We start from the raw sequence: 26135 nt of genomic DNA, 5'->3' as shown, positions 1-26135 counted from the left end.
TATTTCTCTGATTCGCTTCATATATTATTGAGAATAATCATTGAAGATTTTGGGAACACACGAAGATTCAGACACTCTGATCCCCCTCTTTCTGATTGCGCCTCAGATTTGGAAATCCTCAATTTGTGTATTGTATGGTATTTGTATGGTTATTTTGGTGATAACTAGGGGATAGTACAGCTCACAGGCAGCAGTGCGCCAACACTGGTCATATCCTAAAAAAAAACCTGTACTTTTGACCTAATGACTGCATACTAAGATAGGAGTTTTATTTCAGATAGGATGTTGCTATGGGAAAACAATCACTAACTACTGTGTATGGCAAGGCTTTTGGCTGTGCGGAATTTCACCTAAGGGCTATTTCACACATTCCGGCTGACGGCGGGTGGCGAAATTCCGCCCAGAAGTCGCAGCTTCTAAGAAGCAGCTGGTATGGGGCGGTTGCTTCCTCCTAGCACAGGTAGGGACCCAACGTGGGACTCAGCATGGGACCGTGTTGGGCGGCGGGCGGCCAAGAGCCATGGCGATGGATGCCCCCTAGTACAGTGTCCAGGTCGCATGACCCCCTAGCTCTCCCCTAGTTACGGCCCTGCCTAATGGAAATATTGGTAGAACAGCAGTGTTTCAACAATACGCCTTTTCGGGTCACCGAGAAGAGATTGCAGTGGGTTAGTTACAGAATTTTTGATTAATTCATAACTTATAAAATAGTGTTGGATCTCAGAAATGTGCTAATATTTCAGAATAAACTGAATCCCTAGGGGTAAACATACTAAAGGGCAGATTTTACGTGTTGAATATTTTGCTTTTAGCATGATTGTAATTTTCCATTTTGGGCTTGTACACGCTGAGAAGCTTCGGCAACTCTTAGTAAATTTGCCCTACCTCTGTTAGCTCGCACAGATATTGTTTAGTCCATTTAAATAATAAAAAAAACAACGTTACCTGTTTTTTTTATTATTTTTTCTTTTTTAAAGTACCGGGATGTTTAGTTACGTATGAAGGCCCTTATTCTGACCTATTCACATCCCCCGTGCAGACTGCTCGCCGGGTTCACGCGCCCAAGACAGCGGGCATGGGGCAACAGCAGATAGTCGCACCCATGGGAACGCCCAACGTTTCATGAGCATTCCCAAGGACATCTACCCGTGACGTGGGTGCTGGGGGCGGGCAGCTGACATCTCCGGGTGTCAGCTGCCCGCCCCAACTCCTGCCGAATGGCCATGCATATCTAAGGTTACCTGAGAGTAACCTTAGATGTGCGTTGGTCGTCTTCCACATCATTCAATGTTCGGCAACCATCGAATGAAGTGGGCGTTCCCCCACAGGCTGCAAATGGATGTTATGTTTGCAAGCGGACATTGTGTACAAGGAGGGGGCGGGTGTACCGGCATTCGGCGGGCGGCGTCTGGTGGACTCGCAAGGCTGCGAATTCCTCACAGGGGTCTCATCTTTTACTTTCTTGTGTGACATTGGATAATTTATTCTTTATTTGGTCAAATATGTTTTCCATGGCCTGAAAACACTTTTACACTTGTCCTTATCCCCTCAAGATCTAGAATCTCTGGGGATGGATGAAAGTGGGAATTATTATATATTATATTTTTTATATTGCATCATTCAGATTTTTCCCATACAAAACACGCTATTAAACAAGCTGTAGTAGAGGTCACATCTGAATTGATGTGTGGTCCTCCAGTTTATTTACATTTATTTCTTGTGCCCTGTTGGCCTCCTGAAAGATGATGATTATAACGGTCATATGTGATACCCTACAGTTGTTGAGCGTTACTTATTTGTGAGGGTATAGGATCAAGAGGATAGGTAGTAGAATAGGAGGAAGAGAAAAGTTAGGATACTTCATCTTCATTTGTGGTATCAAGAGTGATAAGAGTGGTAGGTAGTCTTACAGTATATGTGAGGAATTCCATTGGACTACGAGATTAGCTCTATTTACGTTCAACTTTTTGTGAGTTTTTGTAGGTGTCTTGTTAATTTGGCATGCCATGGTTGGCATCTAGGCCAATGTGAAGTGTGATGGGTAGCTGGAGCTACTTCATCGAGGGCTATTTTAAGAGTCTGCTTCAGTTAAGACACAGCCACCTCAGGCATAGTGAAAGCAGAAATACCATGTTTCCCCGATAATAAGACCTACCCCGAAAATAAGCCCTACCCTTAGTTCTGGACAACGGTCAAAAATAAGCCCTACCAAAATCCCCATTTTCCCGAGTCTGTGCGCTAAAATATCTGTTACAATGCCGCCAGCTCTGCCCCCGCTATCCCCCTCACCCCTGCCCTGCATGATGAAGGCTGCTGCGGTATGGTAGCAGCCCTGGTACCGCTGAAGCCTCCCGGTCCCAGGGATACATTGCACATGACATCACCGAGCACCATCCATGCGGCTTCTGTACAGTACACAGGCGGGAGCGGAGTGGTAGCGGCAGAAAAAATGCTGAAAAACGGGAAAGCTGTAGTTGTGCTGAAAGGTGAGGGGAGCAGGAATGAGGTGCATGGTGGGGATAAAAACAGGAATGGGGCATGATGAGCATAGAAGCAGGAATGGGTGGCATGTTAATTAAAATAAGCCCTACCCCGAAAATGAAAAAAAAATAAGACCGTGTCTTATTATCGGGGAAACACGGTAGGTGAAAAGCTTTTGTTGCAGAGAGGAGAATGAATGAAAATGAATAGCATTAATATTTCTGCAGGTTTAAGGTAGATTGGAGGACTTCAGTGACATTGAGTTTCAAGAAATGGAGGAGATCATGCAGGTGATAAGGTTGTGATCTGGGAGAGGGAAAGGAGTGTTACTAAATTGAGGGAAAGCATAGTTTTTGTGAATACAAGATCAAGGCAGTGGCCCTCCCGATGAGTAGCGGATTCAGTCCACTGGGAGTGACCGAAAGAGGAAGTTAGAGAGAGTAGTTTGGGGGCATGAGCAGCAGCGATGTTGAAATCACCCATATGATTGTGGCGATATTAGAAGATAGGAAGTGAGGGAGCCAGTATTGCACTCCTTGCATAATAAGGCTGGAATACAAGGAGTACAATATGATTGTTGTTATTATGCGTACATTGTACAGTATGTAGCCAGCCTATGCTGGACAGCTTTATGTTTACACTGCATTTTTGGTCTGAGCTAGGTCCAACCTTTGACTAAAATCTGTAATATCTCTCTCTCTACTATTGTTCAAACATGCAGTGATTACTCAATTCTGAAAAAAACACAATTCTCTAACCCAAACTGTCTCTCTAACTACCATCCCATCTCTCAGCTTCCATGTATCTCCAAACTACTTGAGAGACTTGCCTACATTCGCATCACACACTTTCTTAACTCGCACAATTTATTGGACTTCCCATCACTCCACAGTAGACATCACTGACTAAAGTTGATAATGATCTGGCCACTGCTAAGCCTAAAGGTCAGTGCTCACTTCTAATTCTTCTTGATCTCTCTGCTGCTTTTGACACTGTTGATCATTCCCTTCTCATTCATACACTACACTCCCTTGGTCTTCAGAACACTGCTCTTTCTTGGATTCTCATCCTAGCTGGAGCTGTGAGGGGAAGCATGCTCTCATGAGACAAGGACTTTGAGGATTCTATGAAAACGATTTAGAAATATTTCCTTTTCATCAATCTCCCGCAAAGGTGTTTTCATGTCTTTTCTCTCCCCCACAGCATATATCTACCCCACCATGTGCTATTCCTGTAATGTGCACACCCTGCCAGTGCTGACCTATGCAGTGCACTCAGATGGTTTCTCTGTGAGCAGGATGTGGGTCACGTGGATGTTTCTGTGCAGGGTTTATCATGCTACTACACAAGTATTTGCTTTCCAATATATGCATTGGATCTTTGTATGGCTCGCCTCCTACAGTGTAACCTTCGGTACTCTTTACCTAGCACGGCGCCCACGATTTTGATCGTGGTCATCGCAGGTAAAAAAATCGCGGCCATCGCGGGCATTGAATGCACTAAAAAATCGGGTGCGATGCGACCGACGCGATGCCCGCGATTTTCCCATAGGGAACAATGTTAAATGTCTCAATTGACCCGATTTTCCTGTTCAATGCCTCAATTGACCCGATTTTTCCATAGGAAACAATGTTAAATGGCCCACAGAGGCCAAATAGGCACCCTGAAGTGTGAAATGGCCCCCACAATTGTTAACGCCACCCCACGATCAACGTGAACCCGAAGCGTGGCGAGCGCAGCGAGCCCACGAGGGGCGGCGGTACGCATCCTACGACCTTTTCATACCCCCACTATCCACGTCGGCGTGGAGTTGAGAATAGAATAGTGTGGCGAGCGCAGCGAGCCACCGAGCCCGAAGTGTGGCGAGGGGACGCGGATACCTTCACAGGTAAACGCGTCCCTTCGCGGGCTTCACAGGTATCCGCGTCCGCTCGCCACGCTTCGGGCTCGGTGGCTCGCTGCGCTCGCCACACTTTCTATTCTCAACTCGACGCCGACGTGGATAGTGGGGGTATGAAAAGGTCGTAGGATGCGTACCGCCGCCGCTCGCCACACTTCGGGTTCACGTTGATCGTGGGGTGGCGTTAACAATTGTGGGGGCCATTTCACACTTCAGGGTGCCTATTTGGCCTCTGTGGGCCATTTAACATTGTTTCCTATGGAAAAATCGGGTCAATTGAGGCATTGAACAGGAAAATCGGGTCAATTGAGACATTTAACATTGTTCCCTATGGGAAATCGCGGGCATCGCGTCGGTCGCATCGCACCCGACTTTTTAGTGCATTCAATGCCCGCGATGGCCGCCCTTCTAGGTAAAGAGTACCTAACCTTCATAGTGCTCCCACCTTGGCTGCCGCATCTGGTGCACTTGTGCATGGGATGAAAAATATGTGGACCTGAGTATACACTGAAATCACCCATTTTGGGTAATTTATTTTATGGGTAATCTATTTCACCCAGGATAATTCTACGCAGAGCGCCTAAAATGGCTACCGCACCTGGTACCTTGTCAGGGTGGAGTACACAACCCACGGAAGTTATTATCCAAAATCCTGCACCACTCCTGTATTATGCTTACTGTCTGCTCAAGGGTTTCATTTGTCTGTAACTTCTCTGTTACTGTACCACCAACATCCTCTGTATTATGTGCATTGTTTTTTAATGTCTGTAAAGCACCTTGAGTCCTGGTGGAGAAAGTGCGCCATATCAATTCAATTTACTTATTTACCTATCTAACTGCTCTCTCTGTGTTTGTTTCTCTGACTCCACTTCATCTTCTCTACCTCTATCAGTTGGAGGACCTCAGGGCTTTTTCTTGGGTCCTCTGCTTTTCTCAGTCTTTACCACATCTCTTGGAAAACTAATCAACTCTATTGGATTTCAGTATCATCTGTAAGCAGATGATACTCAAATCTACCTATTCTCCTCCAAATACTTTTACTTGAACACAAGGCCCTAAATAAAACTACACCTATGTACGTATCTTCTCTTGTCTTAAAATATCTCCCAACTCGTCCTCTTTGTTCTTCACAAGATCTACGTCTCTCATCCACACGCATCACCTGCTCCCATTCACAATTGCAGGACTTTCTTCGGGCTGCACCCATTCTGTGGAATGCTCTCCCATGCATGATAAGACTCTCCTTAATTCTCCAAACCTTCAAGCGTGGCCTGAAAACTCAACACTTCAGGCAAGCTTATCAGATTCCAGAACAACCCACATAACCTTCATAAACCTTTCCTATCCAATTACATCCTAACTTTACAGCACAAACATGTTTATTTGCTGTTTTATATTCCTCCAGAACCCTGGCTTATTTTGCTGGATCACCATATCATTTAGTCAACCAAGTACCTTTGCAATCTGGTGGACCATTATTCAATACAGAATACATATCCTTGTGTACCAATGCCTTTTTCCCAATAGATTGTAGGCTTGAGAGCAAGGTCCTCCTACCTTTTCACTGTCTGTAAATACCCAGTTAGTTTTATCCCTATTTCTAACTGTGAAGCGTAACGGAACCTGCTATTCTGTATAAGAAACTGTTAATTTATAATAATAACTAAATTTGTCCAGGCACAGTAGAGATGGACATCAGAAGCCCAACATCAAATGAGGGCTGGGCATCCCCCATAGAATCTTTTGATGCGATGGTCACTGACCATTGCTTTAAAAGCATTCAATAGAAAAAATATTCATATGATTTGCGAATGCGATTTTGTGCCTGTGCAAACGTGTGCAGCATGGCTGGCTCAGGGCAAGCAGAACCACTGCTGCGTGTCCACAAGGGGGCAAGACCATCAAAAGACCATTGAATGTTTACCATTCGATGGCGGCAAACATAGGAATGCTATTATTGAATGGTAAAACTACGGTACTTGTGTATTATCACGGCGCCCAAGTTTCTTACGTACGGCACCGTAGGAAAATTTTGCATTGCTTTGCTTGGGCCATTATAACGGCCGTGCGATGCAATGCGATGCGATTTTCCTATGTAATTTATTCACTGCTCTCTTAGCCCCGGGGAATCGCATCGCATTGCATTGCATCGCATTGCATTGCATCGCATTGCATCGCACCTATACAATGCCATTAGGTGTACAATGCCATTAAGTATACAATAAAGACATACAATGAGGTTTTAGGCACCCCCCACTATCCACGCCACCCCGAAGCGTGGCGAGCGCAGCGAGCCCTGCGAGGTGATTGGTTTTGCTCGGCTACTCGAAATGGCTACAAATTAACTGGTTCTTTCATCCTATTACAAAGCACCAACCTTGCTATGAAATGAATCATATTTTTTTCGCATATGAAATTTTCGCACGGGCCACCTAGTAATAATAAATAGCTGTAGTGGCAACAGCAAGAACTGAAATAAAACCATAAAACATTACATGCTTTGACATGTCTGCTTTGAGTGGATAAACCCTGTGAAGTTATAAATAGAAATTGTAAATAATGAAGTGTGGTTTACAGCTTACACTCCATTTACAACCACAGTGTCCTAGATAACGTTCAGGGTCTACTTCCACTGTTATCTGTCTGCACTCAGCACTTCCTCTGAGTAAGGAGCGACAGCTCTTGTGACCAGGACATCTGCTTTTGCACCCAATTTAAGGCTTAGCTGACACTAACTCCTAACAGTTGAACTGTGACATCACAGAATGTTTTTCCCTGCATGCTTCTGACATTTAAAACGTGATACTAGTCACAAAGATAAATGGGGTTTCTCCTTTGAGTACAAAAAGTACTAACCTGTGCAAAAGCATCCCCATCCCCCTTTTCCCTGTTTGCATCCATTTATAGGTAGGCTTACCATACTATCAATTTAAACCTGGGCAAATATGAATCACACAGGTTCTGTGGTTGATTGAAACCTGAACCTGTATAATTACAGCAAGCCTATTATAGGGAGCCCATGACAACACTAGGGGAGTGCCATTTCCTTTCACAAGGAAGTTTTATATCTTTACATTTCTCGTTCCTCCAGATGGAAATAGTCCAGCCTAGCTGATTTTTGAGGTTTTTCCATAATGGGTGCAGTGTGTACGGTGTACACAAGCCATACTTGCCTTCCTTTAAAGTCTCTCTGGGAGAAGCTCGGAGAGGCAACACGTTGTGGGGATGGGGATGAGGCTGATGTCATTAAGTTCTTGAGGTTGCCCTCCAATTTTAGGTGCTGAGTAAGTTAAAAAATCTATAATCAATTCTCTATCCAATGAATACAAAGTTAGTATTATTCAGCTGCAGAAGGGGTGGTGTGACCTAATTAGAAGGTTTTTTACCCTAATTAGAAACCTCCACATATGCTCTCCAATATTGGTCTACATTGCTAGACGCACAGAACTTTTAAACTTCATCACACGGACGCTGACTGCGGGAGCACCGTTGACGGCAGTGCAGTGGGTGAGAGACGCGGTTCTGTCTGTCATACAGGCGCCCGGAATAGCTGGAGGTGAGACCACCTTCTGCCGCATGTGAGAGACACGGCAGACTGGACTGACAATACACTGCTGGACTCAGGTTGGTCTCTTTCCGGAGTGGAGTCTACACGGAATAGCCCTCCAGTCTCCCTGCGTTTCCGTCCCTGTCATACAAATATCAATTGGAGTCCGTGAGTGTTGCGCTAAGTGAAGTTCTATATCCATTGAACATTATAAATAACGGTACTTGGATAACAATATTTTGGCACATTAAGTGGACATTTTTTCCTCATATACAAAACTGGAGGATAATATCCCGGGGTCCATTTCATATAATTATCTTTTAAACCCGATTAATTTTATATAATTAAATGCATGCAAAATATATTAAAGAAAGCAATTGTATATAAATGTGAAAAATATGGTGGCCACCTAAATTGTATACGAGCAAAAGTTTATAGATATTCTTATTTGTTTAATTCTTTATATTGTGTTTATTGTACTTTTATTAAAAAATATTACTTGATATAAACTGTGTGTAGCATCAATTCAGTCATATAGGCACCTCATTAAATATTAGCGCAGTTATTGGGATTTATTTTCCTGATGTCATTAAGGGCCTTGATTTGCAGGTCCGTGATGCAAAATGATGTTAATCATTTTAACCCCGCCCCCTCTCCACAGACCCACACATTTCGGTATTTCAGTCAACAGGTAAGGGGGCTCTGGATGGCAAGTGGGACTCGGGGAGACTTGCCTACCTTCTTAGGGGGGGCGGGAGGTAGACCCAATTTTCAGGAGCCTCCTGACCATTTCGGAAGGGTAGGCAAGTCTGACACAAGCCCTAAGGGTCTAGGGGAGACCACATTGCACAAACTGCATCCATATATTATACTTACCCCTCTGGAGTCCCCCCCAAAATCACTTGGAAATTGGCCACTACATCCAATTATGAGTGACTAGTGCATGCGCACTGGAGATGTCTCAGGAACAAGGAGCGGGTGCCATGTTCCTGGAGACCTGTACATGCTGAAATTCTCCTCGGGCTTCTCCAAGAGAGAAGAAAAAATAAGTAGGAAAGTAAGAACCAAGCAGCTGTACCTGCAGCAGTGATGACTTAGGTGATCTGTGTTTATTACCAGTGATGTTTCTCAGCAGGAACTCAGATGATGAACATTTCATTAAATGTGACATAGGCAGGAATTCAATCCTTTGTTTCCCCTTGTGCAGCGAATCCTGTTTTGGATTCGCTGCACAATCGCCGGGTTCCGGAGGGCTGCAGCATTGGCTGCCAGCCCTCCCTCACCCCCTATTCAACGCCTCAGGGGCTTGCTGCCCCTGGCGGCGAATTTTAACCCCCTCCGGCGAATGCCGCCGGGGAGCTGGGGGACGGCTGCAGGCAGGGAGATGAAAGCCTCCTTGCCTGCGCCGGACGCTGTGGGGGTGAAGGAGGGCTGTGGGGGACACAGGGAGAGCCCTCCAGAGCTGGCAGGGGGCTGTGTTCGGGAGCCGCTACACACTGGTCCCGATCGTGCATGTGTATTGATCGGGATCAGTGTGCAGTGAATATATGAATATTAATGAGCGGCTCCCGGCTCGGCCCCCTGCTGGTGAATGTGTAAAAAAAATATATATATATATATATATATATATACTAGGTGATTCATCGCGCCCTACGGGCGCTCTTCACACCGTCGTAAGGGGCTGCGCCCCCTTAATTTGTGAACGTTTGTATATGAGAAATATGGCTAGAATTGTATGAAAGATGCCCTGTATTGCAATTTAGGTGTCCGCGAATCGCGGGAGGGGGGGTCGCGGAGGGTGCCGCGAATTGCAGGAGGGGGGGTCGCGGGGGGTGCCACGAATTGCAGGAGGGGGGGTCGCGGGGGGTGCCACGAATTGCAGGAGGGGGGGTTGTGGGGGGGTGGATGCTGCGAATCGCGGAAGGGGAGGGATTGCAGAGAATCGCGGGAGGGGGGACGCGGGGTGGGTTGCCGCAAATCGCGGGAGGGGGTTACGGGGGCGGGGGTTGCGGCGAATCATGGTAGGGGGGGTCGCGGGGGGGGTGCCGTGAATCACGGGAGGGGGGGTCACGGGGTGGGGTGCCGAGAATCGCGGGGGGGTGTGTGTGTGCCGTGAATCGCGGGAGTGGGGGGGTGTGACGCGAATCGCCACAAGAAAAAATCAACACAGAAAGGTCAACACATGTAAATGTTGACATAAGTGTGGCACTTCATTGGTGTCCATGTCGACACATGAGAATGAATATGAAAACATTCAAAAAATGAAAAAAAAAACTTCAAAAACTCATGTCAACCTTTTTCATTGTCGACCATAGCCATGTCAGTGTTTTCCATGTGCAATTTAATTCTGGAGCTGCCGCGAATAACGGGGGGTGCCGCGAATTGCGAGAGGGGGGGTCGCGGGGGTGGGTGCCGCGAATCGCGGGAGGGCGGGGTTCACAGGGGTTCCGGTGGGGGGTTGCCGTGAATTGCGGGAGGTGGGGGGTCACGGGGGTGCCGCGAATCGCGGGAGGGGGGGTTGCGGGGGGGTGTGACGCGAATCGCCACAAGAAAAAATCAACACAGAAAGGTCAACACATGTAAATGTTGACATAAGTGTGCCACTTCATTGGTGTCCATGTCGACACATGACAATGAATATGAAAAAATTAAAAAAATTAAAAATAAATCTTCAAAAACTCATGTCAACCTTTTTCATTGTCGACCATAGCCATGTCAGTGTTTTGCATGTGCCATTTAATCCTGGGGCTGCTGCGAATTGCGGGGGGGGTGCCGCGAATCGCGGGAGGGGGGTCGCAGGGGGGGTGCCGCCAATTGTGCAAGGGGGGGTCGCGGGGGGGTTCTTTTTTGCCGCGAATCGCGGGAGGGAGGTCGCGGGGGGTGTTTTTTCTGCGAATCGGGGGGGGGGGTGTGTCACGGGGGAGGGTTTGCCGCGATTCGCGGGAGGGGGGGTCGCGGGGTGGTGGTTATGCCGCGAATTGCGGGAGGGGTCGTGGGGGGGGGTCTTTTTGCAGCGAATCGCGGGAGGGGGGGTCGCGGGGGTGTTTTTGCTGCGAATCGCGGTAGGGGGGGTCGCGGGGGAGCGGGTGTTTTTGCCGCGAATCGCGGGAGGGGGGGGGGGGCGCGGGGGGGGAGGTTTTGACGCAAATCGCGGGAGGGGGGCGCTCACCTGGTGGCTGTGGAGTAGCAGTGCTGGGCAACATGGGAAGGCAGTGGGTGTCTGGCACTGTCTGTGGGCTCACTGGGCTGGATCTCTGTCACATACCTCCCAACATGACCCTCTCCAGGAGGGACACAATGCTCTGTTTCTAGACTTCCCCTTAATGTATGATTGCCATCACCTGTTTTAAACAGGTTAATTTCTCAGAAAGGTGTTCAGCACAGATGAAGGCAATCACACATTAAGAGGAAAGTCCAGGAACAGAGCGTTATAGACACAGACACCCACTTTGAGTGACAGATGTAGCCAAATATATAGGAGATATATATATATTGTTTAAAAAAAAAAATTAAATATATTCATGTGCTGCAAGCACATGAATAAAAATAGCATGCCCCTTCACAGAAAAAAAAATCGGATTTTTTGACACCAAAATAAAAATAAAAAACGCTTTATTTTCAAAGAACACATTCCAGTTCTCCAGAAAAAGATGAGGAATGTAAAATGGAGAATCCGGGGAAAATCACTGGAGAAAGCAGTTCTCCACTTCAGCATTGAATACACTCTCGGCGAATTCCACTAAAAACCCCAATGAAAACCACTGGCGAATCGCGGAGAATCACAAACAGAGAATCACCAGACATTCGCTCTTCATTTGCAGCGAATTGTGTCCATTGAATAGGGCGAATTGTTTTTTCTGTGAGAAAATTCCATGTAAACCCGGGGAATTGCCTGATTCCCCAGAAAATATGGAGAATCAGAGGCATTGAATACTGGCCATAATCACAAACTGGGCTCCTGAACCTGCACTGGGCCAAAATGTACACAATGTATACAAAAATATAAAATTGTATAAGAAGTTTTCATTTAAATTTCGTTTTGAGTGCTTTCTTTTATAAATACTATACATACACATATGTCTCTACTGTATCTATTTAATAGCTCCTCCCCCAGATACGGAGCTCCTGAACCTACAGTATGTTTCCATGAAAATAGTACTGTTTATTATACAACAAAGGCATTTATTACTCTGACACAGAAAGCAGCAATGCTTCCATTGTGCAGAAAGCCTGAGACATTTGAGCAATCAATAATTTACTGTACACCACCATTATATATATACTATCACCACTTAGGTGCCAAAGACCCTTCGACCCCCATAGTGAGTTTAGAGCCTGATGGCGCATTCGGCACCTGAAGCACTACAATGTCCTGCAAACTTTGTAATCTCCAGACTGACACTGTATAGCCCCTGCTAGTGCAAACCCATCATGGGTATGGGTCAAACGGTCGACTATAAGAAGGTTGACAGTCATTAGGTTGGAACATTAAAAAGGTTGACATGGAAAAAGTCTACATGAAGTTTTGCTGAACACAGTATAAGTGCACTATGTGCACTTGAGGACCGAAACTGGGAACCACTGCTTCAAAGGAACAAAGAGTTCTACTCCTTTGGTTTGACCATATCCTCTTTTATTTCATTCTGCAGGAAGTGACTGGCTCCGCCACAGCTTACTTCAATGAGTAACCCTACCACATTATTAGTGCTGTTGCTAACATTTTATTGCCATAGGCCCCTATGCCACAGGTTCTGAAACTCAATCCTCAGATCCCCCACATTTTCCAGATACATACCCCGTCCACTCCGCACAAATAACCTGGCTCTGACTTGGATTGTTGCTGGGTCGACCTGGGTTACTGTGCGGTGTGAAAGGGCCTTTAAAAAAATATTGGGTCCAGCAACTCGGCAATCCGACCAAGGTTAAAAGAAGGGTTTTACAAGGGTTGCTGGACAGTGGGACTGGGTAACCTGGGTAGAGTGACCTAGGTCCCGTTTAAACTATAGGGAGGAGGCAGCGTCCCCTCTAAGCATTGCCTCCTGCCCCACCCCCCGATGATTTGCCGTCACTCCGCCCCCTGATGATGTGCACCAAGTCCCAGCATAGGTTTTTGCTGTATACCTGCTCTCTACCCCCAGCTTTGCAAGTTGCCTTCCCCATTATATTTATTGTCACTTATCCTTCCATTGCATTGGTTCACTGGATCAGTGCTCCAGGTTTTGCTGATCCACCTTTCCAGGTGTTCATGCATGACCTGGTCTTTGGGTGTGGCTGCATGCTAGGCCACTTGCTATTTAGGTATGCTTCCAGCACTGTGACCTGTCTGGTTATAGTTCTTAGAGCAGCCTGTCCATGTCTGTTTGCCTGTCATCTGCCATGTATTCAGCTTCCCAGATCCTGTGTCTGGTGGCCTTGGAGTTCTCTGCTTTTTCCCATATCCTGCAAGGACACAGATAAGTTGTGTCCTGCTGTCCATTGCTAGCATATATCTGTGTGGAGTTATACGGTCTCTCTTTCTTATGTTTGTGTCATCCAGCTCCACATGGGTTGTGTGGTATATTATGAACACCTTCATGCATTGTTGCATTTATGAGGTCAGCCAGGACATATAATGTTTAACACCTTTGTGCATTTCTGCACTCATAAGTTTAGCTGGTAAGTATTATTTCTACGTATAACATCTTCTTGCATTGTTGCATTCATGGTAGTTCGGTGGAAGATTGTTACCCTATTTTCCACCTCACTACCTTTTTGTAATTAATCTGCACAGGATTCACTTGTGTTTAATTTTACGTTGGTCTGCTGGAGGATAGCCGTGTCACATTTTGCTTTCTTTCCCATTTCTACAGGTTTTAGTTTCCCTCTTGTCCGCTCTGGAAGTGTTGGGCACCTTGTTTCCTTGCAAAGTCCTGGTGGCACCGGGGTTGGACTGAACCTAATTTACCCCTTTGAACGTGGCTATGATAGGTGAAGTCTTAGCAGGTGCCTATAACCTCTGGAGGGATTAACAGAGTTAGGGTTGGGATCGTGGCCTGTCCTTCCCAGTAACCTCTTGTCTGGAATCCCCTCACAGACTTAACAGAAAAAGTCTGATTACATTACATTACTGAAGAGATAAAAAAAAAACTTTCCGGGTGAAAATTTAAAAATTTCAGGGTTGATGAGGGTCGCCTTGCAGTTGTCCAATTGAGCAAAAATTTTGCATATATTTTTTTTTGTTAATTGGAACAAGATAGGGGGGTGGGAGCTAAACTTTTAGAAAGTTAAAATATAAGGGCCACCCTAAGCTACACATTCAGTTATTTCTACTTTAAAATACGATTTTCTATGGAGAGCAAACATACTGTAGTAATGATTAAGGTTTCCTGTTTGTTCAAAATATGTCTATATGATCAGCTAAGCCTGGCCAAGTACTAGGAGACCATATACTAATGATTATTAGCTACTTTTTCTTACAGATGACAATCAAATACCACCCTTGGCTATAGCACCACTGATTACAAACCACAAATTACTGGATGGTATGGAATGGCCTAATATATTGGTGTAATGTGGATATACAGGCAGATCAGCAATGCACAGTAGGAAAATCTCAGCAAAATGCTTTACATTCAGCTACTGCATGTGGTCCTTAGTGTAAGTATTGGGAGGCCAGGACACTGAAAAGTAGCACAAGTGCAAGCAGTAATGTAACCCAACCTGCTATACAAATCATAACTCTGTCTGCACTGTGCTGACAGGATCAGTCAGGATAACTTATTCCAGACCTACTGTAGTTTAACATAAGAGAGGTAATCTATCATTCTCTACTTGTGTAACAATAGTCGCAATTCTATATATAAAACAAATCTTGAAACTTGGCAAGTGCTCTCCACTAACTCAAGGAATTAAATACTAATTGCCATTGTAGGATTATAAAGCACCCCAAACTCTGCAAAGATAACCAGCCAGCCAAGTGTTGAATAGAAAGGTGTTTTCATGTCACTTATGGGGGTATTCAATGTTTCCCATTATTTTAGATTTTCGTAAATAATGGGATTTGCTTATTCAATTCTGGCCGTTTTCACCAGGGAAACGGAAGGGATTCGCTTCGGCAGATTCGCCACTGAAAAGCTGAATCTGCTTTTGGGGAAACGGATGGTAAATTTTCTAATTGGCGGCCATTACCGAGGAAATATACATGGATTTGCAGATCCAAGTCTTTTCTGATTTTTGGATTGTTTCCAAAAATCTAAAAAAAATATAAATTGAAAAGATTGAATACATGGAATGCGAATTCCATCTATTCTGTGTGGAAATGGCCGCTATATCTGCATTTTTCCGCAGGATAGATTGAATGCCCCCTTGTATAAAATCATGCGTGAAATGCCACCATCTCACGCATGTGTCGCATCTCACCTAGCTGGGGCTCCCTCTCTCTGGTGTGGTAAGGAGGAGCGGTAATTCCCCCTGGCAAGGAGCATGTACCCCTGACAAAGAGCTTGTACCCCTGGCAACATTTTTTTACACCCGGCTACGAGCATGCAACCCCTGGCAACGAGCACGCAACCCCTGGCATCAAGCGTGCAACCTGTAGCAATGAGCATGCAGGTACAGATGGAGCCTGACTCATCCAGGCAGGGGCTGGCCAGCTCCCGCTAGGGGGCACGCGCACACAAGATGCTTGCACGCCCCGTGGCAACGGAGCTCCCCCTGGGTCCCTGCCGCCTCCCACGCTGCCGGTCCCCCTCGCCACCCCGACCTCGAAGTGGAGATGGGCAGGATTCCACTGCCCCGCCGCCGAAGGATTGGGACGCGGGTGTGCAGGAGACGCATGCGCGTCCCAGTTCAATGTAATCCCTGTCCACCGGCGCTCGCCAGAGGGGAGGCTCTGACGGCCGCCGAGCAAAGGTGACAGGGGCTACATCTGTAAGTGCCACTTACTGTATGTGGTATATGTAATGGCCATTATGGCGTGTGGTATAATATGTAATAGGTTTAACGGCATGGCATAATGTGTAATGGGCATTACGGCATGTAATGGGTGTGTGACGTGTAGTAGGCACTACAGTGTAAATATTTGGCACGCGTCTTCGGCAAGCACTGTCTGCATTTTTAGCGTGTGTTTGGTGGTGTGGGCTGAGAGACTTTGTGTTAACCGCAATGAGTGCCAATAGGTGGTGCTAAACACGCCCCTATTACAGTGGAGCGCCCCACTATTTTATTGCAAATACCCCTCACCCGGCTACTTCTTGATGCCACCCAGCTGGGAAAAAATTCTGGGGCAAACACTGAACAGGTTCTACAATGCTGAGAACTGCAGTGCCACACAGAATACAGACAGAATGCAGACGTACACTCTAAACTCTATGAACAATGACAAAATCAGAATAATAATCTCTGTTTAATAAAAGCTTATCATAATTGTTCTGATTATCCATTTTTTTTTATTTTTTTCCTGTGCGGCACTACAATTCTCAGCATGGTAGTTCCTCTCAATATGTTTACAATTACAATATGCGCTCCAGCCCCCTCCCCATTTTACAACAGGCTGAAACAAAGCTGGCACAGGAGAGGAGAGACCATGTCTATGGTTGTGGGGACTAGACATTTTTAGACACTTTTATTAGAACTGAATTAATACGTCTACAGTTATTGGATCAGCATCCACAAGATGTAATACAACATGAAAGTAGAGTTCATGGGATCCTCAGAGGGATAGATGATAATCAGGATTGTATCAGATTGCCTGAGAGCAGAATCCGGGCTTATGACTCATTAACAGAAATATAGTTACATTATTAAATGGTTTATTTTTCATGTACTGTCTCCTGTCCCCTTCCTGCTTACAGCTGCCAGAGTGGCGTCACCTAAACAGATGTCAACATCCAACACTACATTTTGCTCTGAAAATGGACTTGTTCATTGGGCTAAAGCTGTGCTTCTCACATTCAGGCCTTGGGACAAACTAGCAGTGCATGTTTTCTAGCTCTCCTCACAGAATTTCAAGCAGCACCAAGAAAGTTGAACTTTTCAATTGCGTCCGTCTGAATTAATGCGCTTTTGCTCCGGCAAGGAAATATGGAAAACGTGTATGGTTAGTCAGGGCCGGTGCAAGGCATGACTCCATTTGGCATTTGGGGGGATGCGACGCGGGTATGTGGTGGACCCGGCCTGCTGCTGCACCCGGGAGGTGATGCCAGGCGTGCGGTGGACCCGGCCTGCTGCTACACTTTTGGTGGTGCCGGGCATGTGATGGACCCGGCTACCTGGCCTGCTGCTACACACATGGTGGGGGGGTCGGCTACCCGGCCTGGGGACCCGGGGAGACACCTGCCCAACTTACACCCAGCAGTGGCTGGAGCCCTAGGCAAATGCCTAAAGCTGCCTAGTGGTGGCGCCGGCCCTGCGGTTAGTATGTCCTAAGTTCTGCATGTGAGCAGCCCTGGAATACAGGTCTGATGCTGTGTACACACAGTGAGATTCCCTTGCTATTTGACTTAAGATTCGAGAGAAATGCAATCTTCTGCACTATATAGTAATTGCTGCCCTGTCTATCTGGGTTTCGATTTGTGCTGTCACGGGAGCGCGCATCAGGATCGCAAGGTAAAAAAAACCTGTGCGATCTGCATGCTATTTTGACTATATAGTCAAAATCTCATGCTGATTGTACCTTTGTGTTCACACCATGAGAATCAGTATCCGCTGCTATGTAATGAAACTGCCTCATTACGAAGAGAGATACGAAGAGCAGCTTTGTAGTATATACTGTAGATTCTAATGCCAATGCCATGATGGATTAAATTACACTGCAGATTATAGATAAATGTTAAAGTAGACCACTATATATATATATATATATATATATATATATATATATATATATATATATGCGCAAGATCATCAAGTAGGGCGACGGGAGTATAAGATCACTTAATATAATGTATTTTGCACATCTCCCAACTTTTAGTCCCACAGACGCATGACCGTTGCATGGCCCCAGGTCAAGAGGGGTCGCGGCCTCTGTGTGCATGGCCTCATGGCACAATCCTAATTTCAACATATGGAGGGCATACCCAGCACTCCCTGAGCAGCTTGATAGCCCCGATTTCTCCTCCCTACACTGTATAGATTCTGTGAGCATGCAGAGCAGAGGTGATCAGAGCCTTCTATGTTGAATTTTCCCTTATGTTACAGGCAGTGGTGTAACTACCGAAGGTGCAGGGGGTGCAACTGCTATGGGGCCTGGGGGGCTTAGGGGGGCCTGAGGGCCTGGCAGGCACTTCCCTGCACCCTCTTGTAGTTTTTTCCCCCACTCTGCTCCCCATGTACAGTGGGGAGCAGGAGGTCTGGCGCAGTAGAGATGTGCAAGGAGCGTTGAGCAGTGAGGAAAGCAGGAGGCCCAGCGGCGCTGCCTGTACAGTACAGCAGAGGACAGAGGCAGCACCTGTACGCATGGAGAAATTTGTCCGGTGGCAGCAGCAGTGTGCAAGCAGTGGGGAGCAATGAGGAAAGAAGCACCTCCTGTATAGAACAGCGGAGGACAGAGGCACGGCGGCAGCCCCTGTACGCATCGCCGCCTGTACACAGGGAGAAGACATCGGAACATCGGAGCAAGTCACCGAGGAGAGCAGGTGTCCCAATGACACCGTCTATACAGCATAGGATAGAGGCCTAGCGCATGCAGGGAGAAGGAGGTCAGGTGGCGGCAGCAGCGGTGAGCATAGAAGCGGGCACCGCGTATACCTGACAGTATCGTGTATAGCTCTTAATGTGGTGGTGGGGGTTGGTGCTTAGCTCTCCCTCTTTCCTTTCCTCTCTTTTTCCCCTCCTGCGATCTCTCTCCTCTTTTTCTCTCTCCCGTGCTCCCCCAACCCCTCCCTCCCCACTCTTTCCCCTGTGCTCCCTGCTCTCTCAAGTCTTTTTCTCCTTCTTGTGCTCCCTCTCCCCTACTTGCTCTCCTTTTTTTCTCTCCGCCATCCCTTTCTCCCCTTTTCCTTTTCCTCTCCCCAGTCTCTTTCCTCTTTTTCTACCTCTTATGCTCCTCCCTCTTTTTCCATGAAGCACTCTCTTCTCTTTCGTGACCACCCATCATCCCCCTCTCTTTTTCTCTCTCCCTTTCCCCAACACCCTCTTTGTGTATCTCTCTTTTCTTCTGCCCTTTAAGGGGCACTATAGTGACAATGACCCTCGCAAGATTTTGCTATGGGGCCCACAATGTACCAGGTTACAGGGCTGCAGAATACAAAATTCTCTCTACAGGTCAATGAAACTACGGGTCAGTGAGGTCATTGCAAACCATACATTAGGCCAACTCGATGTGGCACTTGATGTGCCAAGTTTTACATGCGATATATCGCATTTAAAACATATGCAGGCGGAGGAAGCCGTGAGCCTGGCGGGGCAGGGGGGGGGGGTTGTGGAGAGCCAGGCACCGGGCATGCAGCAGGCAGTGGGTGGGTGAACGCGCCGAGGGGACCACAGCGCCGGATACTGGTAGGGGAAGCCGGGTGGCTTGTGCACATAGAAAAAAACCCCATACAAATGACTGGTCAGCCAGTGATTGGCTGAGAGAATTCAATCACTGGCTGCCCATTCATTTGTATGTTTTTTTTTTCTACATGCACCCGCCGCCTGGCTTCCCCTACCTGGCGCTCTGGTCCCTCGGCTGTCACCGCCCACTCTCTGCTGCGTCCCCTGCCCAAATCTTATGTGAATCCTGTCCAACCTCCCGACTCCGACCCAATGCCCACAGGACCACGCATCGTGTTGGATGGGATGTCTGCACATGCGTTTTGGGACCATTTCACGGCCCGATCCATCCGAATCGGGTAAAATTGTGCCCAAATCACATAGAGTATGTTGGCGTTTAGCCCCCCATCTTCTACACAGACATATCTGAAGCTACGGATCTCTTCAGATTTCCTTTGAACTCTCCCAGGAATCTGATCTGACCTTGGACTAATTTTTCACTCTATTCACCTCAGCTGTATCTGATTAGACGTATGATAAACCATTGACCGCTTCAGATCAGATAGATATTTGGTGTAGCACATACAGTAAAGGCCCCCATACACTACGCGATTTGGCCCCGATTTCACCCGATTCTGGAGGATTGGGCCGAGAAATCGGGTGAAACTGGGCAAATTGCGAAGTGTATGACATCCGATCTGATCCGATGCCCAGTCCCGTGTACATCGGATCAGATCCGGATGTCAGACGGTCTGCACATAAGATTAATCATGTGCAGCCGTCCGGGGGAGTGACAGGAGCAGGCTGGGGGCGGGGTCCGGTCCTGGGTACCTGTAGGTGCAGGCTGTAATCTGTATTGTGCACTGGGAGAGCCTCAGCCTCTTCAGATGTAGCGGCGCTGCGGCAGGCAGGGTCAGGAGCGGGGACCGCAGATGCAGAGAGACCGGGTGCGCGGCGCGAGAATAGAAAGAAATCCTATTCAAAGGACTGGGCGGCCGCTGATTGGCTGAGTTCTCAGCTACATCTAAAGAGGCTGAGGCTCTCCCAGTGCACAATACAGATTACAGCCTGCACCTACAGGTACCCAGGACCGGACCCCGCCCCCAGCCTGCTCCTGTCACTCCCCTGGCCAGTCCCCACTCCCATCCTGCCGCTCCCCCCCCCCCCACCCCCCACCTGCAGCTCCCCGGATTTTTCATGTTATAAATCGCAACCGATTTATCACATGTAAAATATGGCACATCAAGTGCCAAATGTTATCAAGCTCCCCCGGGGAGCTGCCGGGGAAGCTCAGGGTAAATCGGGGCTGACTTGTCCCCTAGTGTATGGGGGCCTTAAGATTTTTTTGTCAGATGGATCTGAGACTGAGGAAGCTTAGGGCCCCATACATTAGGCCAACTTGTCCTAAGGCCAACCATACTTTTGAAAGGGATTTTTTTTCTATTCTCCCGTCGCTCCCCCGGACTCTGCTCTGCAGTCCCCGCTCCCCACCTGCCGCTACCCTGCCTGCAGCTTGACCGGACCCTGCTCTCCGGTCCCCGCTCCACCGGACTGTTAATCGGCCATTATGTGGGAGTGCTAAGAAAGTGGCAAGTGTGCCAGAAAAAACACTGGGAGTGCCTATGCGTTTAGGGAAGGGTGTGTGACGTAAGCTCTGGGCCAGATAAGCCTGTACTCATCGCAGCCCCTGAGTAAGTCCCTGGCTACTCCAAGCTTGTGATGACTGGTACCAGTGGAAAAATCATTTGATGGAGAGCGTCTTACAAATGGTTTTAGAAATTTTCGCTCGGCTGCAAATTCTTCGCTATCCGTACACATTTATTTGCAAGGCGGGATTATACTACAGCAGGGCGGTATCTACCTGATCACTGGTCGCTGATAATTCCCTCAGCAGCAACAAGGTCTGAATTGGGCTCTTAATCCGGTGTAATGCTAGGTACACACCAGGACGACTAGGGCACGATTCTGTCAATTTAGATCCGATTCCGACCGGTTGTATGCAGATTGTGTGTACTATCGTGTGTTTTTGCCATTTATTTGATCCGATTCCGATCCAATGCGCGTTCACGCCGCTCGTTTGGTCGCATCTTTGGTCCTACGTGCTGCAGGTAGGATCCGTCAATCCCAGGCCGACCGACCGTCAATCGTATGCAGATCGTGAGTGTTTTTTGCCGCCTCCGTCGTCCGTCCGTCGGTGCGTCCGTCGTTTGATCCAGCCTATTTGAGTGGCATTTCCTAAACACTCCCCCGGCGCCATGTTTTTCCACATAGCAAACAGCGCTGGCGCAGCAGTTGGACTCTCCTTCTTGTCTCATCTCCCAGAACAACAACCTGGTATGTTTGCACTCCCAATGCTCTTCTATGCATGCCCACTGTTGCCACCAATGTATATAGTGTGTATAAAGCACTGGTTTGGCAACCGTGCACCCGACCATGTCACTTTTGTTTTTTTGGGTGGGCCCCATCTGTGTGTGTATACATATAACCAATGGCCACCATTGCAGTATTCCAAGCACTCCTCTCTGCTAGGCCCCATTCACCTGTGTGTGTGTGTTTGTGTATATATAGATATATATACATAAACCATTGTCCACCATTGCAGTATTCCATGCACTCCTCTCTGCTAGGCCCCATTCACCTGTGTGTGTGTGTTTGTGTATATATAGATATATATACATAAACCATTGTCCACCATTGCAGTATTCCATGCACTCCTCTCTGCTAGGCCCCATTCACCTGTGTGTGTGTGTTTGTGTATATATAGATATATATACATAAACCATTGTCCACCATTGCAGTATTCCATGCACTCCTCTCTGCTAGGCCCCATTCACCTGTGTGTGTGAATAGCAATCTGCACAATAAAATGTATAGTGGTTTTCATAAAAGTTTATTAACATTTTAAATACTTAAAACATAAGAACTAGGTAACTGGTGTAACTATAAAAATTTAAATATGAAACAAAACATGGGTATAACTATAACTATAAAAATTTAAATATGAAACAAAACAAACAACTAAAATGGTTTTATCTTTTTACAGTCCCAATGTCCAACGCAAAGGAACAAGAGTTTTTGGAAGGGTTTATTGAAAAATATCGTACACACGAATGCCTGTGGAGAACCAAATCCAAGGAGTATTCAAACAAAATGAAAAGAAACCAAGCCTTGGAGGAGTTGGCACGCTACAGTCTTCCATTTCATCCAGAGGCCAATGTTGAATGGGTGAGGAAACGCATCCAGAATATGCGCACGGTGTTCTTAAAGGAACACAAGAAGATGGAGGCTGCAAAGAAGTCTGGTGCTGGAGTCGACGAGATGTATCAAACATCGCTCTGGTACTATGACCGGTTGACATTCACCCTCAGCCAGGAGTCGATGAGGACAGGAGTAGTCCTTATGGTAGAACATGAAAACCAAGAAGTCACGGCGCAGGAGGAGGAGGAGAATTCGCAGTCTGCATCGGTGAGTCTATTTTTTTGGCTATCTAATTGATTCCTCCTGCCAATCCACAGCGCCCTCCCCATTAAAGTAGGCCATGTACTCTTCCCTCACCTGTTTGGCTCGTGCACTCCCTGTGTAGCGTTGTGTTGGGGTTTGCAAGGAGGATATCTGCACTACCTCCTCTGGCAGTTCTTGGTCTTCTTGGAGTGCTGTGCCTGTAGCCCTTTGCTGTGTGGCTTTTCTGCGGAGCAAATTGTGCAGGACACAGCACGCCGTGACAACCCAGTCAATTTTGTCCACCCTCAGGTTAATGGCAGTGTGGAAAATGCGAAACCGGCTTGCCAGGATGCCAAAAGCATTTTCCACAACACGCCGTGCCCTGGATAGCCTGTAGTTAAAGATCCTTTTGTCATGGTTCAACCCCCTTTGCGCATATGGCTTCATGACATGCTCGTGCAGGCCAAAAGCCTCGTCAGCCACAAAAACAAAGTTAAGCCCCTGTTTAGTTTCCTGGACAGACGGCAAGTGAAGGGTGTTCGCTATGAGCCTTTCGTAGAACTTTGTGTCCTTGAAAGTGCCACCATCCGATGCACGGCCATTCCTTCCTACATCCAGGAAGATAAACTCATAGTTCGCATTAACAACAGCCATTAGTACAATGCTAAAATAGCCCTTGTAATTAAAATAGTAGGAACCACTATTGATAGGCTGGGCTATGCGGACATGTTTGCCATCAATGGCTCCACCGCAATTTGGGAAGTTCCATCGCTGTTCAAACTCCTCTGCGATGACTTTCCATTCATTCACGCTGGTAGGGAACTGAAATTAGAAGTAAATAGAATTGATTAGTAAACATGTTCAATTTTTTTACAGCTTGGTGACTACCCACCTGCAACCCCAGACCTATCTGTCCTATCTGAGAATGCATGCACATCGAACGAAGTTCCTACTCCGGCACGCACTCCGCCACCCACCCTGGAACCCACTCCACCACTCCCCCGTGCCAAAAAAATGCGTGGCAAAGGAAAAAAAGGAGAAGCAGCGGCACATGAAGAATTTATGATGCGGGCACATCAAGTCCTGCAAAGAAACCCGGACAAACATGACAACTACTTCACTTATGTGGCAGAGTGTGTTCGCAACATGGCTCCTAACCAGCAACTTACTTTTGAAAAGTTATGCATGGAGTTGGTGTATAATGGCAGTTTAGGGTATCTCAACAGTGGCACTAAAATAGTTGGCATTGGTAGTGCACCAGACACACCACTGTCATTAGAATCACCAGTGCCTACTCCGCCTGCCACCGTAGCAGGCCAGTCGAGCACAATTCCAACACATACCCAGTCAACACCTACACAGCCTTCTCAACCCCCCCAGTACCGTCAATTCTACAGTTCTTTACTGATAGAAGATCCAGAGTGTCCTGTTTTTGAGGATCTGTCTTAAAAAATAGGCTACTTTATCATTTACCATCGACATGGTCTCAGCTGCAGGTATGTGATGGCCACTGCTCACATGGCGTATGGCGCACATCAATGGGGCCGGGACCATTGCATCTGCGCCATGCGCCATGTGGGCCGCAGCCCTTACATATCTGCAGCAGACATCCTCTGCCACACAAGGGCCACAGTGTGTATTTTTGTTTATTTATATGCTGCTACCTGTACCTGCATTACCAGAGGGAGAACAGGATTCTCCTCAATCTGGATAGCAAACTCCATTTATTGTCCTTTTGTCTTTGCCAATAGTATGGGGTACTGTGCGGCAGACATGGTCTCAGCTGCAGGTATGTGATGGCCACTGCTCACATGGCGTATGGCGCACATCAATAGGGCCGGGACCATTGCATCTGCGCCATGCGCCATGTGGGCCGCAGCCTTTACATATCTGCAGCAGACATCCTCTGCCACACAAGGGCCACAGTGTGTATTTTTGTTTATTTATATGCTGCTACCTGTACCTGCATTACCAGAGGGAGAACAGGATTCTCCTCAATCTGGATAGCAAACTCCATTTATTGTCCTTTTGTCTTTGCCAATAGTATGGGGTACTGTGCGGCAGACATGGTCTCAGCTGCAGGTATGTGATGGCCACTGCTCACATGGCGTATGGCGCACATCAATGGGGCCGGGACCATTGCATCTGCGCCATGCGCCATGTGGGCCGCAGCCTTTACATATCTGCAGCAGACATCCTCTGCCGCACAGTACCTATCCCTACTGTTGTAAGGGCATGTTCCAGAAGTTACCAGAGTGTGTTTTTTTTGTTTATTTATATGCTGCTACCTGTACCTGCATTACCAGAGGGAGAACAGAATTCTCCTCAATCTGGATAGCAAACTCCATTTATTGCCCTTTTGTCTTTGCCAATAGTATGGGGTACTGTGCGGCAGACATGGTCTCAGCTGCAGGTATGTGATGGCCACTGCTCACATGGCGTATGGCGCACATCAATGGGGCCGGGACCATTGCATCTGCGCCATGCGCTATGTGGGCCGCAGCCTTTACTTATCTGCGGCAGACATCCTCTGCCACACAGTAGCCCGTACTTAGTGGGAAAGTTTAAACTGGGTCATACATACTTAAATCTTTATATATAGTGTGTGTTTTTGTACAATATCTTTTATATATGGTATTATAATATATTTGTGTTGACACAATCTATTTACTATTTTACATGTTTTAACCATGAAAGGCCTAAAAAACCTGTTTCTGTCCTAGGCCTAAATTATAAATAAAAATATTTTGTTTGCACAATAAAGTGTACAGTGTATATTTCATCTTACCTTGCAATACTGGTACTGCAGCACCTTCACAATGGCTTTGCAGGTCTCCGGGATGATGAGGCCCAAAGCTTGCGGGGAGATGAGGGATCCAAACTTTAGGTCAGCAAGAGACCGTCCTGTCGCCAGAAACCTCAGGGTCACCACCAGCCGTTCCTCAGCAGGGATAGCCATGCGATACTTGGTATCCTGCTTCTCGATGTGGGGAGTCACCAGACGCAGCAATTCCTGGAATGTGGCATCATCCATCCTCAAGAAGTTACGAAAATCGTCTGGGTTATTCTCCCTGATGTCCCTGAGCAGTGGCATGTGCGAACGAGTCTGACGCTGAAGTAGCCACTGCTTTGTCCAGCATGATCTTTCTCTCCTGCGCTGGGCTCTCTGACGCCTGAGCTTCAAAACTGCATAATAGAGCAGGTACTGTTGCTGGTGACTACCCATCACTGCATTCTCCATAGTGCAGGGTTAAAAGACACTTTGTAATGGCAGGCAAAACAAAGTAATGTGTAAATAGCTATGTCCAGCGTTCA

The 26135-nt window shown here is 47.1% G+C and overlaps 1 protein-coding gene across 1 annotated transcript in view; it reads left to right on the top strand.

The window, feature by feature from the left end:
• LOC146019492 (uncharacterized) overlaps positions 1-25895 on the top strand; it is a 37528-nt gene extending 11633 nt beyond the window's left edge. Inside the window, exons 2-3 of the mRNA XM_083152017.1 lie at positions 22423-22844; positions 23697-25895. Of these exons, the coding sequence (XP_083008143.1) occupies positions 22428-22844; positions 23697-24269 (990 nt within the window). The 5' untranslated portion in view covers positions 22423-22427 and the 3' untranslated portion in view covers positions 24270-25895. The remainder of the gene's footprint in view (positions 1-22422; positions 22845-23696) is intronic.
• The last annotated feature ends 240 nt before the right edge of the window (positions 25896-26135 follow it).

This window comes from Crinia signifera, chromosome 1 (genome assembly GCF_055691185.1).
Source record: "Crinia signifera chromosome 1, ASM5569118v1, whole genome shotgun sequence".
Classification (NCBI taxonomy): Eukaryota; Metazoa; Chordata; class Amphibia; order Anura; family Myobatrachidae; genus Crinia; species Crinia signifera.
Note: the sequence above shows the minus strand (reverse complement) of the source record. Positions and strands in the feature narration are given on the sequence as shown.